Source organism: Mercurialis annua, linkage group LG5 (genome assembly GCF_937616625.2).
Source record: "Mercurialis annua linkage group LG5, ddMerAnnu1.2, whole genome shotgun sequence".
Classification (NCBI taxonomy): domain Eukaryota; kingdom Viridiplantae; phylum Streptophyta; class Magnoliopsida; order Malpighiales; family Euphorbiaceae; genus Mercurialis; species Mercurialis annua.
The window spans coordinates 54,521,081-54,535,581 of NC_065574.1; the positions used below are offsets into that span (position 1 = coordinate 54,521,081).

A 14,501-nucleotide genomic window follows, 5' to 3' on the forward strand; every position below is an offset into this window, starting at 1 on the left:
TCTGAACTTAAAATGCCACATGTTCAGGACTGAGTCACACTGAATTAAAATTTAAGGACACATCAATTCTTCAAGTATAAGTTTAAGAGTTTTCATAGATCTTGTGCCTAAAATAAATGAGGGATGCAAAAATTTAAAAATATAAAATAAATAAGTGGTATATATCTGCTATTAATCCAAGTTTTTATCGGTTAGATTTTTGAAAAATAAAATAAAGACATAGATTAAGTAAAGAAATTAGTAATTGGCAAAATAAACTTTTTAATTTCAGATATGCAGATTTATTCATAAGCCGGGTTCGAACGGGGCTTGACAAACTTTGCTAATTTTTATGTGAGTTCAAACCCGGCTTGAATCCGGTTTAGGTTTAATCTTTACTACTCAAATCATCTTATCCGATGTTATAGAATTCGGTCTTAACTCTTGCGCGCAAGAATCGATAGCCCATACGCATTATATATGCAGGCTCAAATCGGGCTTTTTAAATTTTTCCTGATAAATTATGAAAAAAATGAAAACCTGAATTCCCCATAAAAACGCACACAGATACGGCTTTGAGCTCGAACCGAACTTGAAACAAAAAGATTAGAAACAAAGGGTCAACGCGCCCCTAAACTTGTGACACGGGGTCATCTAATCCAATTTATACTTTTTTGAGCAACTAACCCTAAAACTCTTCATTTTTGGGTCAAATAACCCATAATTTATATTTTTTTATTTCAAAAGATAGATTTAGGATAATTATATCGCAACAATTAGGGAAGTATTAATTACTTTTTTGCATCCTTCACCTCCGATTTGTATTTTGCGCGTTTTAAAAATACAATTATAGGGTTATTTGATCAAAAAATGAAGAATTTTGGGGTTAGTTGCTAAAAAAAGTATAAATTGAATTAGATGACACCGTATCACAAGTTTAGAAAGCACGTCAACCCTTTGTTCAAAAGAGTAATGTCCAAGCCCGGTCCTAATAGAATTGGTTTGGACGGCCGGGACGGATATCCAAGCCCATAAACAAGTCTATGGCATAGCCTTGAATAAGTAATAGTCTTCAGCCTGTGCGGCGTCCGTTTGTGAGTTGTGGCGTCATTCTTCAGCCAACAGATTTTGTTCTCCACAGTTACACTCGAGAGAAGCTGAAAATAGTAGAATCCAAAACGACGTCGATACAGTTGCACACGTGGCCGGTCACCTGTGCCCTCAGTTTCTTTTCCGGTACATATGCTCTCTCTCGCCGTTCCCTTTCATCTATTGATTACAGAGAGAGTGAAAATAATTAATTGTAGTAATTTTTATTTTAAGTTATTAATTGGCATTGATTGTATCGGTTGTTGTTTGTGATTTTGCTGTTATTTGTTAATAGTATTTTTTACCATGTTAAACACATAATTCAGGAAATCCTTGTGTTAGTTATAGTGTTGAACTTTTGAATTATTTATTTAGATAAAATTGTGTTGTTGAAAGTCTGAAATTGCTAAATTTAGTTGAAATCGATATGGTTTTAGTATAGTCGGTTTTCGTGCTTGGAAAGTCCGGCAGTTGCTAGAATCTGTTAGGATGATTTTGAAAGAAATGAATCTATATCTTTTGCAGGGCATATGGTTGATTTCAGAAAAACTTTTGCGTTCTATCTCTAGTAGAGGTTCATAGGGGGTACAGACGAGGGCAGAGGTTTGGTTTAGTTGATTTTTTAGTTATTTTGTTGAAATGGGGAAGAGTGACTCATTCTTTTGGGTGGAAGAACAAACGAGGGAGGTTTATATTCCTGCTGGCTTGAAAAGAAAAGCTAGACCTAAGAAGTTGGAGTTTGTCGGGTGGGGATCACGACCACTGATTGAGTTTCTTGAATCCATTGATGTAGATACCAGCAAAAAGATTTCTCATTATGATTTGACCGACATAGTTAATAAATATGTTAAGGATCACAACCTTCACCATCCGACAAAAAAGAAGAGGATCATTTGTGACGACAATATCATTTTACTTTTTGGAAGGAAAACCATAGCCAAAAACAAAATCTATGAAATGCTGGGAACTCACTTAGCTGAAAACCAAGAAGAGTCGGAGGATGATTTACTTTTTAGTTCAGAAGAAGAGGACAATGCCAGTGAACGACAGAAGAATGCGGCTTTTGAAAGAAAAATTCACAGTAAGAAGAAGGTTTTAAAAGCTCCAAGAAGCTGCTTTGCTGCTATAATTCCTGATAATGTTAAACGTATATATTTGAAAAGGAGTTTAGTCCAGAATCTTCTCAAGGAACCTGAAGTATTTGAAAGAAAAATACTAGGAAGCTTTGTAAGAATAAAAACAGACCCGCATGACTACCTCCAGAAAAATTCTCACATGCTTGTCCAAGTAACAGGTGATTTTCTGTTATTTATGCAAATATATGTATGTGTATGTCAATGAATTTCCTTTGAAAGATGGATTTGAAGTGTTAGAAATATCGAGCATCTTATGTGCAATTTTATAGATCAACATAGGCTTAACCCTTGAGAATGATTGGCTCTATCCATGGAGTTTGTGTTTGTATTTTCTTTCTTATTGTACTACCTTTGTCTAGATTTTTCCTCAAGACATTTAGCTGCATTTATATCGTTGTAAAATTTAGGTGGCAGTTTCCTCGGTTTTCAGTCATGGTTCGACTAGTTTGTTTGCAGTTTACTTCAAGCTTCTTTTCTGTTTCCCTTACTGATGTATTTTAGGTCAATGTTATTTAGGTTTCTTTTTCGTAGTTGCATTTCTTTGACTTTCCTTCATTAAATCCTTAAGTAGTATTTCTACTTGTCTGTAAGTCTTTTACTATAACAAGTTAAAGCAGATATGCTAGAGGCGAAATTTATCATTGTACTATGTTTCTGAATTTCATTAAAGAGGTTCTCTTTGAAATTAAATATCTTTTATTATCTTGTTTGGATCACAACAAAGTCTATTCCAACCAAACTGCTGAATATTTAATTGCCCAAAACAGCTTCCTCGTAAGGGCTTAAAGTCTCTTATATGTGGTATTTTCGTATCTAGTGGTAGGCAGTGGAATTTATAATTGTATTTGAATTTGACTGAATAGGCATTGCCAGTTTTATGATTTCTAAGATATTATATTAGTGACAATTGACAAAAATATGTATGATGTATCCTTCATAGTAGGTCTTTGGTTTCAGGATATTTCAGATGCAAGTTGGATGGCTTTCTTCGGATTGATGAGGAATGAAATTCAGAATTTTTAAAGTCTAGGATTAACGAGTTTCTCTTGCCAACCCTGTATTACATAGTCGTTAGAGGCTTGCTGAGGTGCCATAAACACACCTTTTGTATTTGTGCCTAATCTTGTGTTTTTTATTTTACTTTTATCAATTTGATTTACGTCTGCCACTGGATTACATTGATGTGCTGTTATGATACGATTTTAATATTTTGGAGGTGCTATTTTTGTCAATAACTGTAGTGTATTCAATAATTACTTAGATTCTGGTCATAAGTGATATCAATATCACAAAAAATTTCTAGCAATTGTCCCAGGTGGGCCACTTTTTGTATCTTTCTTCTTGTCAACTCAATTGTCTGAATCAGCAGTTACTGCTTCTAGGTTTAGGACCACGTACATGTTAGGTATACTTAGAGGGCATGTTAAAAGAGGAAGAAAATTGAGTGTCTTAAATGAGGGGGAAGTAGAAGAAGCTATTTACCTTGATGATGACAAATGGATAATGTGGGGAAGAGAATTGGATTTGCTATTGTGAGTTCTATTTTTTTGTTAAACTACAAATTAGTGGTTACTGCTTACTTAATTCTTTTGGGTCCACCAGTTTTAGGGTGGAGTTTTTTTTTGTGTTTATGATTTTTGTGCATGTGGTATCCATCACTTATGTTGAACCAGCTTTTGTAGTGTCAACTTAATATTGATACTTTCCTGGAGTTATTCCTCTAGACCTATTTTTTTTTTGTTTTTTTCATCTTATTTATATGATTTTATTTTGGAGAGAAATGATAGTGGAGGTGGGTGCTTGACAGTTGCATTATTGCCGCTGTTCTGCTAATCCTGTTGTTTATATGCCGGTCTTTGATGCATAACGAGAATTAATGAAATTAGAAGTTTAAATCTTATTAATGGAACAAGGATTAAGAATATGACTCGAGAACAAGGATTTTCTAGAAATTATCAGAATACCTCTAAATTAATAAATCCGAATTCCTGCACTAAGACATAATTTTAGACTTAATGAACTTTTGAGTTTTGAAATTATTAATTTGTTAAAAATCCTTAATTCCATTAATAAGATTTAAACTTCTACTCTCAGAATTCTCGTTCTGCATCAGTCTTGCTTCAGATCCACTTCCACGATTGAATCTATATCTATCTTAATATCAGAATAGCTTAGATTCATGTTTATGTTATTCAATGAATAATAAATATATGTTTTACATTAACTGTAATGGAATTTAGATCCATCTATGCTTCAGGTTTAAAGAAAGCCTCTGATTCTGATGATAAGAATGCAGAAATTACTCTTCAAGTTTCAAATTTCATGAAAGATGTCAATATCTCCATGCTTTCGGATGAGAACTTCTCAAAGGTAATTCACATACTATACCTAGTTAATTTGGAATTCAGCTGCATGTAATTTGTTGGTGCTTTGATTATGAGCAGCATTGAGCATTGTATACTAGTTCTGCCATTTCATTATATTTCTTTTGTTGGTTGAGTAGGGGCTAGTTCCTTTTAAGAGCCAGCTGACCAAAATAATCACAGAAATTACAAGCTGATTCTCTGTGGCCGTGCTAAGTGCTAAACATCATTCTTTCTTCCTGAAAGTTTAATTTTTCATCTGCTACATTGCATCTTATTCGTCTTCCATAGAATCCAAACTCGTTGATATTAAATTTGGCATGTTTTGTGCATTTTTACTTCCATTAGATTTTTTTTTTCAACCTACTATTTTGATGGTATTGACCCTTATTGTCTTATTTAAAAAAATATTTACTTTTTTAATATGTTGATGAAGTTAAATATATTAATTTTGAATTACAAATATAGGAATCTAAATTTTAATTGAACCTTTGTATTACAAATATAGAAAGTGGAAGTTTTAACTTTAGCAATTAAAAATAAAGTTTAGTGGCTTTTCATTCTACAATTGTTTGACGTGAAGTTGGGTGCAAAGTGTTTAGTGAACAGACAAAAATTGTCATCAAATGCATCTACGGGTGAGCATTTGGTTGTTTCAGTCAAAACTGAACTAAGCTTCCTAAATTAATCAAACTATTATACCTTCAATCTATGAAGCACCGGCACGAGTATGGAAATGGTTACGGGTACAAACACGGCGGATGATCGTTTTTTTAGAAAACGAGACACAGACATGACGGGAACACAGCGAGTTAATTAAATATTTACTATTACACACACATTATGTAAATATTATTCATGATTCATTTGATATAAGGAAAAGAAGTTCAAAAAAAGTTTAATTTATTAAAATTAACTCCAATAACAAGATCTAAATACTTAAACACTCTCTATGTGTTCCCGGCATGTGCCCTCCTTTTAATAGTAAAAACTGCTGGGAGCCTTTTTTTACCGTGCTCCATACGTGTCGTCCTGTCCCATTTGCATACAACACCTCCAAGAAGTGTTTGTGCTTCATATCCTTAAACCACCAATGAAAATGTATATTTCTAATGAAACCGAATAGATTGAATAGCTAAATTTTTTAAAAGTACAAAATTACTTAGCCGGTTTATGCAGTCGATTTGGTCAGAATGAATGGAATTATAATTATTATGAACTAATGAAAAAGTTGGTTAATTTAGTTAATTCGGTTAATTAGATTACAAAAGGTTAAAAACCAAACCAAACTAAATTTTATTATCAATCAAACCGAATTAACCAAAAACTGAAATTTGTAAAATCTTTAACCAAATCGAGTCGACATATGCTGGTTTAATTCATTATTTTTGTTTAAACCAAATTTTTGCTCATCCAGGACTGCTTCATATGCAATCAGAATATATTTTTTTTATTAGCTTTTTTGAAACCATATGAAGCCATATCCTTATGTATTTGCTGCATTCAACAAATTTCTTGTTCCTCCTCCCCTCTGTGTTTCTCTGTCTCCTCTCTTTCATCTCAAAATAACATTATACCTAAATGTTGCAGTCTTTATGGGGTCATTGAGGAGTAATGTACTTTAAAACATCAGACTGTATGATCAACAATTTCTTAAAAAGTGAGTAAACATTTGGCACGTACTTCAAAGTGTTGGAGATGTAACCCAATAACCCATTAAGTTCCTTGAACTTCTTTATTATGTTGACAAATTTTGTGGGATTGAACTAGTTTAAATATGAAAATAATGGATTATTTCAGTCCTATCTCATCTAATGGCAATAAGTATAAGAAAATTGAGTGTATCATAGTCTTATTTCTCTTGCATGATTATTTTTATAATTTGATGTCATTATTACTATTTTGGATCTAGAGCTTCTATTTTATTTCAATTAGGTAGTTACATATTGATACATAGGCACAAATATATAGATAAAAGGACAGAGAACAGCTGCAGCTGCTAGATATGCGCAGATAAAAGATTCTATATTTTGCTTGATTGACTGCAATTTCGATGGATGCATGTGCTTGTGCAAATTTGTGCAACATCTGAATGACTTTCATGAGCTTCCTTAGGTTTCTCTTCTTGCTGCAGGAAGAATGTGAGGATTTGTGTCGGAGAATAAAAGATGGTTTAATCAAGAAGCCAACTCTTGTAAGTTTCCTTATCTTTTGCCTAAGGTTATGGTCACTGCCATGTATACAAAGATTTCCATTACAGTTTTTTGTCATGCCCTAGACTTATATAATGGAACTTTTTATAGTGGAAATTTAGGAGGATTGTTGTTGAATTAAATTAATTCTTTTGCGGCCTCCTACCCTGGATTAAATGTCGTGTACATCTTTTTAGTGTTCTATAACAGGATGCGGTTCACCTTGCTAGCGATTTTGTACATTCACATCTAGAATAGGTGATATAGTTATGGGAAAAAGTTTAGGACTCATTTCTTGTCCATCTGTTAGTTTACGAGTTTACTGTTATTTGCTCATCCAATTTTTTTAAATCTATGGGATCTTGATTGGGAATCTTACCCATTGTTTGGTTCAATTCTATTCTGTAATTCATTACATTTGCAATGAATTCATTTAGTATTTATTTGATTTAATATATTATAAACATGACCAATTCTACTAGATTAAATTTATTTTGACAAACTCTAGATCAAATTAAATTGTTGCTATTGAGTCTTGACAAACCAACAATATAGTTTGGTAAGTTGAACTCGTTATGCCCACAATTCTCCCTGTTTAGATGAGCTAGTCTATCCTAATTCACCTTCTATTTCCTACACCCCCTTTTGTCGACAATTTCCATGCCTTAAATTCCAGACATTATTAATACAATTTGTAAAGTCTCTGATACTTATTTTTATATCTGGATTGCAAGAGCATGTTGTTTAATGGTGATATCCAGAGCAGAAGCTTTAGTAATGATATTCGCGTAGTTATTCCAACTTGCTCACTCTTGTTGCTTGCTTTGAAGTTAAACATTATGTATTCTTTTTATTTGTAGATTGTAGAAGATAATCACAAGTTACAATTAAGAGCTTGCTTTCACGCTTTCTATCTCTCTCTTTTGATAATTTTTGGGTTCTTATTCAATGTTTGCTGATTGGAATTTTTATAGGTGGAGTTGGAAGAGAAGGTTCAAGTCTTGCATGAGGATATAACAAATCATGTAGGTATTTAATTTTTAAGCAAATAGTTAATTGTGGAAAATAAGGACCTGGTTATTTTGTTTCTTTTCTTATTCTAATGGTTTAGAATTCGGTACATAATTCAATTTAGGACCAACTTCTTAATGATGAATTGACGCACCAGGGCCCCAAAATCAACATTATATGTTGTTTGGATGTACACTTGTGAACTAAATGTCTATCAAGTGGCCATTTGTTTAGGATAAGTGATGTAGATTTAGATTTAAATCTTCAGGGATTGATAAATTTAGACCTGTGCATGTTGGTTCTTAATGTTGCGGACTTGTACTAAAGAACGTACTGTTTCATATTTATCTAAAAATGCTTGGCCAAAATTAACAGGAGCTTGCACATCTTCTATCATCATTAAGACAAGAAAATCCATATAACTCTAATCGCAAAATAAATTCTTTACTACGAATTCAATGTTCTGGTACATTTGAAATTGTAAATTATAATTATTAACTGATATGTTAGTAATAAGTAATATTAAGAACTTTCATGTAGAAGTTTGGGTGCCCTATGAATTGTGTGCTTAGAATATAACATATGAATCTATCATCTTTTAGTGGTTTTATTTAAATGCAAATTCATACACCAACTTTGACCTAATTTGCAATTACAACATAAACTTTTAAACTTGGCAATGTCAGTAATGAACTTTGCACTTTTGGCAAATCGATATACCGATATTTTTCCGGGACATTTTTGCTGAGTTGAAGTTGGAATTGCCACGTAGGCTGACAAATTGGAAAATAAACGGTGTTTCGATTTGCCAAAAAGTAAAAGTTGATGCCTGTTTTTGCCAAAATTTTAAAATTAGTGTTGTAATTGCAAATTACGTTAAAGTTTGTGATTTCATTTGCTAACGTGCCAAATTACGTGGCAAATACTGAAATCCATTGTGTCAGTATACGTGTTTTTCCCGGCTTCCAACTCAGCAAAATTGTCCCGGAAAATATTCGGTGTATCGATTTGCCAAAAGTGCAAAGTTCATTACTGACATTGCCAAGTTTAAAAGTTTATGTCGTAATTGCAAATTAGGTCAAAGTTGGTGTATGAATTTGCATTTAACTCTTTTATTTAACAATGTTAGGTAAGCATCATAACATATGGTATAGGATACCTTACATGCATTCCTGCTGACGGATTGTATGTTTAGTTTCTTAGAACTGTATTGGGGTTGATTTGAAAGCTGGAGAAGTCAATTCAAATAAACAATTTCACTTTGTGACCTAGTATGATTAGGAGGCAAATAAGAGACAACTAAGACAAAGTTTCAGGAGTTGTTTGCATTGAAGGTTTGGCACTTGAGAGTAAACGTTTTTGGAAAATTTGCAGAACTATGCTATTAGATTAATTAACTATATACTTCAATTGAAGTAGAGCTTTGCTACAGAAGTTGTAAAAAAGTGCTATGACTCTAATATTAATCTTGGATTTCTACAACCATCACATTGAAGTTTCCATAGGCATAACACCTGTGGTTGAACTTGCAGCACATAATCTAATAATATCTTCAATAGTGTTCTTTAAACAAAAGAGTGTTTTTTTATAAAATAAATGGAAATTCTAGTTTAAATTCAATGGCTTTTTTTCATTAATATTAAATGATATTTATTTATTTCTCTCTTTTTTGTTTTAATATAATTTTGCTGCTTTTATTTTGTTAAAAAAAGGAATAAGCAAATTAAAAAAATTCTTTTTGAAAATCATAGTCTCATTGGAGACTCAAACTTTATCTTTCTTTTAATTCTTTTAATAATAAAGAGTATAATGGATACTAAATTTATTGATAAACTTTTTAAATAAATGAGTTTTTCTCATTTATTGAGCCTATTATAGATGCTCTAAAACCCTGACAATAGGTGGAATTTATGTTCACAGATTTTTTTTACTAAAGTATCATAGATTTCATAGAGTAATTAAAGTGATCTACAACATTTTAAGATTTTTTTACTTTTTAATCTAATCTGAATAAATTTTTTGACGTCCGTAGAGCTAAATTTATCAGCATCTCTTGACCAAATAATGACTTCAGAATAAGACTCAAAATTAGATCTAAAGACATCCAACCAGCATTTCCATCCTGAAAATAACAAAAGTAGTACTCTCTAAATTTAAATCCCGTGGCTTCGAAAACTAAAGTTATTGACTATCAAACCTTTGTCAGCCTTTCAGCTAAGCTTATCTTATGTTTTTTCCTTCCAGATAAGCTTGGGCCTAGTTTGTAGGGTTGTAGAAAACAGGAGAATTATAGAAGGTGCATGTTTAAAAGAAGGCCACATATGTGACAATGAAAGACAAACAAAAAAAAGAAAGAACTACAACTCCAATTATGACATGTTTTTATGGTGTGATTAATTAATGGCTTTTCAGTAAACCTATTAGCATGGGAATATTCAAGTAAATTTTTGGATTCAGCATAAATATCTTGCTTCTGAAATAAATGTTAAAAGAATTTGTTGTGATGTATAGATAAATAACTAAACTGCTATCATCATGACCAATGAGCTATAGCTTAAATGATATATGCGCTGGGCAAAATTCTGTTAAGGTCGTGGGATCAATTTATCCCACAAGCTCTAAAAATTCCCCAATGATAAAAAAAAGCTATCATGTGGGTTTCTTAGTGTAAAAGAACAAATAGCAAGTGTTGTGTTCCTTGTTGCTGGACCATATGTTATAGATATAATCTATCTTATCGTTGTTAGTCCATCATATATTCCTATTTCATGTGAGTTTGAATTTTTGGATCATTGTCTTCGTCATGTGATCTTGCTATGGAACCTTTTAAATGAAAGGTGACTTTTATACTTCAGTTATCTATTTCTAATTCATGTTGGGATAATTATCAGTGGATTGTCACAGAACTTGCTTTGCTGCAAAAATTGATTGATCAAGCTAATGAAAAGGGATGGCGCAGAGAATATCCTTTTATGATTTTCAACATGTACTGTGGCTAAAATCATTGTTTTTTTTTCCAGCTGTAATGCTTAGTAGTTTTATGGTGAGGAAGATGTTACAGTCTTCAAAAAAATATACTGCATCATGTGGTGCTGTCTATGATTGATTGGAATTGAGAAGGAAAAAGGCATGTGTGTTGTCTATGATGCCGAAGTGTTTCTTTTAAAGTTCAAAAACATGTCAGGATGCTATCCTACTTATTTGTCAATGGTTGACATAGTAAATCAAATCAAAAATCCACTTTTGGTAGTTAGTAATGCATGCGTGCACTAAATTATAAAGGATTTGCAGAATTTCATTTTGTGCATTTGTTCTGTATATGTCGTAGTTTTCAAAATGAATAATATTGGCAGCGCCATAAATAATATCGCATTCCAAATGACATTCAACTACCATAAATATTAATTAGTAACGAATTTTGTATGGGTACCCGTACCATGGACTGGAACATTCCACGTTCCACGTTCCAGATTTCTATGATTACTGCTAAGTTTTTCATAAATAATTACTTATTGTTTTTTCTTTTATATAATGTTACTTATATGATAGTTCTAGGTCATCATGAGATAGATGCTGGTATCACATATGAACATTGTCTTTGGGATACTTAACTTGATTTAGCTTACACTGTTTGAGTACCTTGAGAGGAGGCAGCTGTTGCAGACTCCAAATGAGCAGAAGAGGTTATTGTGTGAGGTCCCAGAAATTATTCCTGAGGAAATAGAAGCTGAGGTGATCCCGCAGGAATTTCCAGATAATCTGAATAAGGTAGATGGTTCTCCTGAATCAACCATTAAAGTAGCTGGCGAATCAACCATGAATGAAGTTGGTGAATCAACCGTGAATGCAGTTGGTGAATCGACACTTAATAGAGATTTACCAACCCCTTGCGGAGATAGGGAATCGACACTCAACGGAGTTGTACCAACCCCCTGCGGAGTTGGGGAATCGACACTCAATGGAGTTTTACCAGGCCCCTGCGGAGTTGGGGAATCAACACTCAATGGAGTTTTACCAACCCCCTGCGGAGTTGGTGAATTAATCCTTAGTGAAGGTTCAGATGTCCTTAAGTTTGATGGAGCAACCAATGGAAATCAATCAACTTGGATATCTTTTGGTGCAAATTCAGTAGGTATGGCATTATTGTTATCTATATCTTTATTAGCCAGCCTTATTTGAGGTAAAATCTTCTATTCTGTTATGCATGCCGCTTTTCAAGGTCGAGTGATGCATGTGCCTGTGCAACTCTATTTCTCTGAATCTTCTTGTATATATATATATATATATATATATATATATATATATATATATATATAAATCTCAGCTAAGTTCCTGGCATTTGTGCTTTCTTTCTGCAGAGGAACAACCAGTCGCATCAAGAAAACAAAATAATGGAATGGGTAAAATTTCCTCATTTTCTCTCATTTACTTTTATTCTGGGATTATGGAAGAACGTAATAGAAGAGAAGGGAAATGATATTAAATTAGTAAATATTTCTTTATCTATCATATGTTTTGCCAATATTCCTTTTCTGTGTAGTTTTCATTCCATTTGCTAGTGAAACATTAACACACTTACAAAATCATGTTTATAAATAAGGGTTTTTGTGCTATGTAAAGTAGAAAAACGGTCCTCTGATGCTGCTACGATTTTTTGTACTGGAACTGTTTCTTATTTTCCCTAAACGGGTGTCATTTTTTACAATGATAATGACTGTTATTTGACCATTACAAGATCTGCTGATGTCTATAGCAGTTGTCAATTCAGGTTTTAGAAGGCAGGTTTGTCAGAATTGTTTTAGTTTTTGCACAAAGTTATTGGCTTAATATTTTGTTTTTTGTTTTCAGAAATGCTTCTAAAATTCCAAAATTTATATTTATAACATAATTTAAAAAAAAAAATGCCGTTTCGTGTTTTCTTTTTCAGCATTTCGGTTTTCATATTATATGGTGAATAATCAATATTTTGGTCAGTTACCTACCGGCAAGTCCCATGGTAATTAAGAGGGAATGAATGCGTCAGAGCAGATTATTAACAAACAAATTTGCAGGTTCCTATAAAAGTAATTAGTTAGTGCACTCTTAACAATAATCCTATTGAAAAACGGAAAGTCAAATTTCTTTATGTAGGCCAATATTTCCTTGGAAAAGCATAAACTGAGTTTTCTTTTCTTCCTTGCCATTTGTTAATTCTTTTTCACTATAATTGCTGCCAAAAACCTTAAAACAGAAATGGGATTTGTGGTTGTAAAAATCAATAGTTTATAAGAATGCAACTATTTGTTTTACATGATTTGGTAGTGTCAGGGATAATAAAACCGTAGTTGGTATTAAAGCCTCTAAGATCTAGTATTCCATCCTTGGTAAGTTCCATACGATTAATTAAATTTCTGAGCACAAAAGGTAAGATGAGTCCGGATCTGTTAACGCTTCAAGTGTATTGGACATTTACGTGTGGAAGTGTGTTAGACGTAATAAAATTATAGTTAGAATTTTACCTAACAGATTGAGATTTTGAGTTGATTGGCTATTTAACGGTGGCATGATATTGTCTTTTCTGGAATGTCACAGTCCACGGTGAAGAGTTGCTTAGCATTCTGGATAGAGATTACGTTAGCTAGCCACTAAGGTTTGAAAGTCTAGAAAAAGAAACTGCTGGTGTTCAGTAGGGAAAAGAATTTATTTATGATATCGATTTCTAACAATGTTATGTATTCCGATTATTCACTTTTTCCTATTTTAGTTGGGCAGTAATATTACCATAATCACCCTATTATTTTGGTTTGTTTGCTGCACCTGCACAAATTTTGTGTTTAGGAGTTCATATTTTTTACAGTTTTACTTGCTGAAATTTCATGGTTTTACTGCAGATTCCCCGCATGATGTTCTCTTTGAAGAACAGAAAAAGGAGCACCCAACAGAAATTTGTTTTGAGAATAACAGCAAAATTGACCCTGTGGAAGTAGTACAAAAGAACTCTCAAGGCGTAATAAATATGCAGGTGATTGATTTGAGCGATGATGATGAAAATGAAGATTCAAGCGGCGATGTTCAGATTCTTGATTACGATGTTGGAAGCTTTATGTGGTATTACGCAGATCCACAGGGAGATGTGCAAGGTCCTTTCTCAGCTGCATCCTTGAAACGGTGGAGTGATGCTGACTATTTTCCTCCTAGCTTCAAGGTTTGGAGGACGGGACAGAGCGAAAAGGATGCTGTATTATTACGAGACATTCTTCACCATTGTTACCCGATTAATTTTTTAAAGTAAGATTTTGGCGATTTATAGATGTAAAATGACTAATGTACAGTTCTACAAATAAATTGGTCCATTTTGCCAAGGCTAGTGATATATTCTAAACATTTGAACTGAAGTGTCTGGGTATTTTCATAGAGGCCTGTTAATTATTCATTCATATATATCTTTTGGCCAGCTTGTTGCAAGGTCTATAAAGATGCTGTTCAAAAACATTTGAATAATAATGTGAGATTTTCTTTAATGCAGAATTTGAGGGGGGGAAATATTGTAATTTAGTTTCAGTATATTAAAACTTTTTTTTATCTTTAAAACTTGAGTAAAGAACTTTATAGTTGCGTATTGTGTTAATTCTTAAGGTGGCTACTGTCCGAACAATAAATGACTTATTCCTCTGCATTTGATAATTTTGGCATGTTGCTTTAGAAGTATTTGAAGGCTATAAATATTTATGTATGAGTGTAACAACTTGAGC

At 32.8% G+C, this 14,501-nt stretch overlaps 1 protein-coding gene across 2 annotated transcripts; it reads left to right on the top strand.

The window, feature by feature from the left end:
- Positions 1-1,032: 1,032 nt before the first annotated feature.
- On the top strand, positions 1,033-14,144 carry LOC126681201 (uncharacterized protein At5g08430). Of its 2 annotated transcripts, XM_050376669.1 has the most exons (9): positions 1,035-1,215; positions 1,594-2,362; positions 4,462-4,574; positions 6,702-6,761; positions 7,734-7,784; positions 10,662-10,732; positions 11,397-11,902; positions 12,129-12,170; positions 13,641-14,144. In XM_050376669.1, the coding sequence occupies exons 2-9, from the start codon at positions 1,708-1,710 to the stop codon at positions 14,039-14,041; spliced, it is 1,899 nt and encodes a 632-aa protein (XP_050232626.1). In that variant the 5' UTR covers positions 1,035-1,215; positions 1,594-1,707; the 3' UTR covers positions 14,042-14,144. The 2 variants fall into 2 exon arrangements, with proteins under 2 accessions (XP_050232627.1, XP_050232626.1); XM_050376670.2 differs by lacking the exon at positions 12,129-12,170 and having other exon boundaries at positions 1,033-1,215.
- The last annotated feature ends 357 nt before the right edge of the window (positions 14,145-14,501 follow it).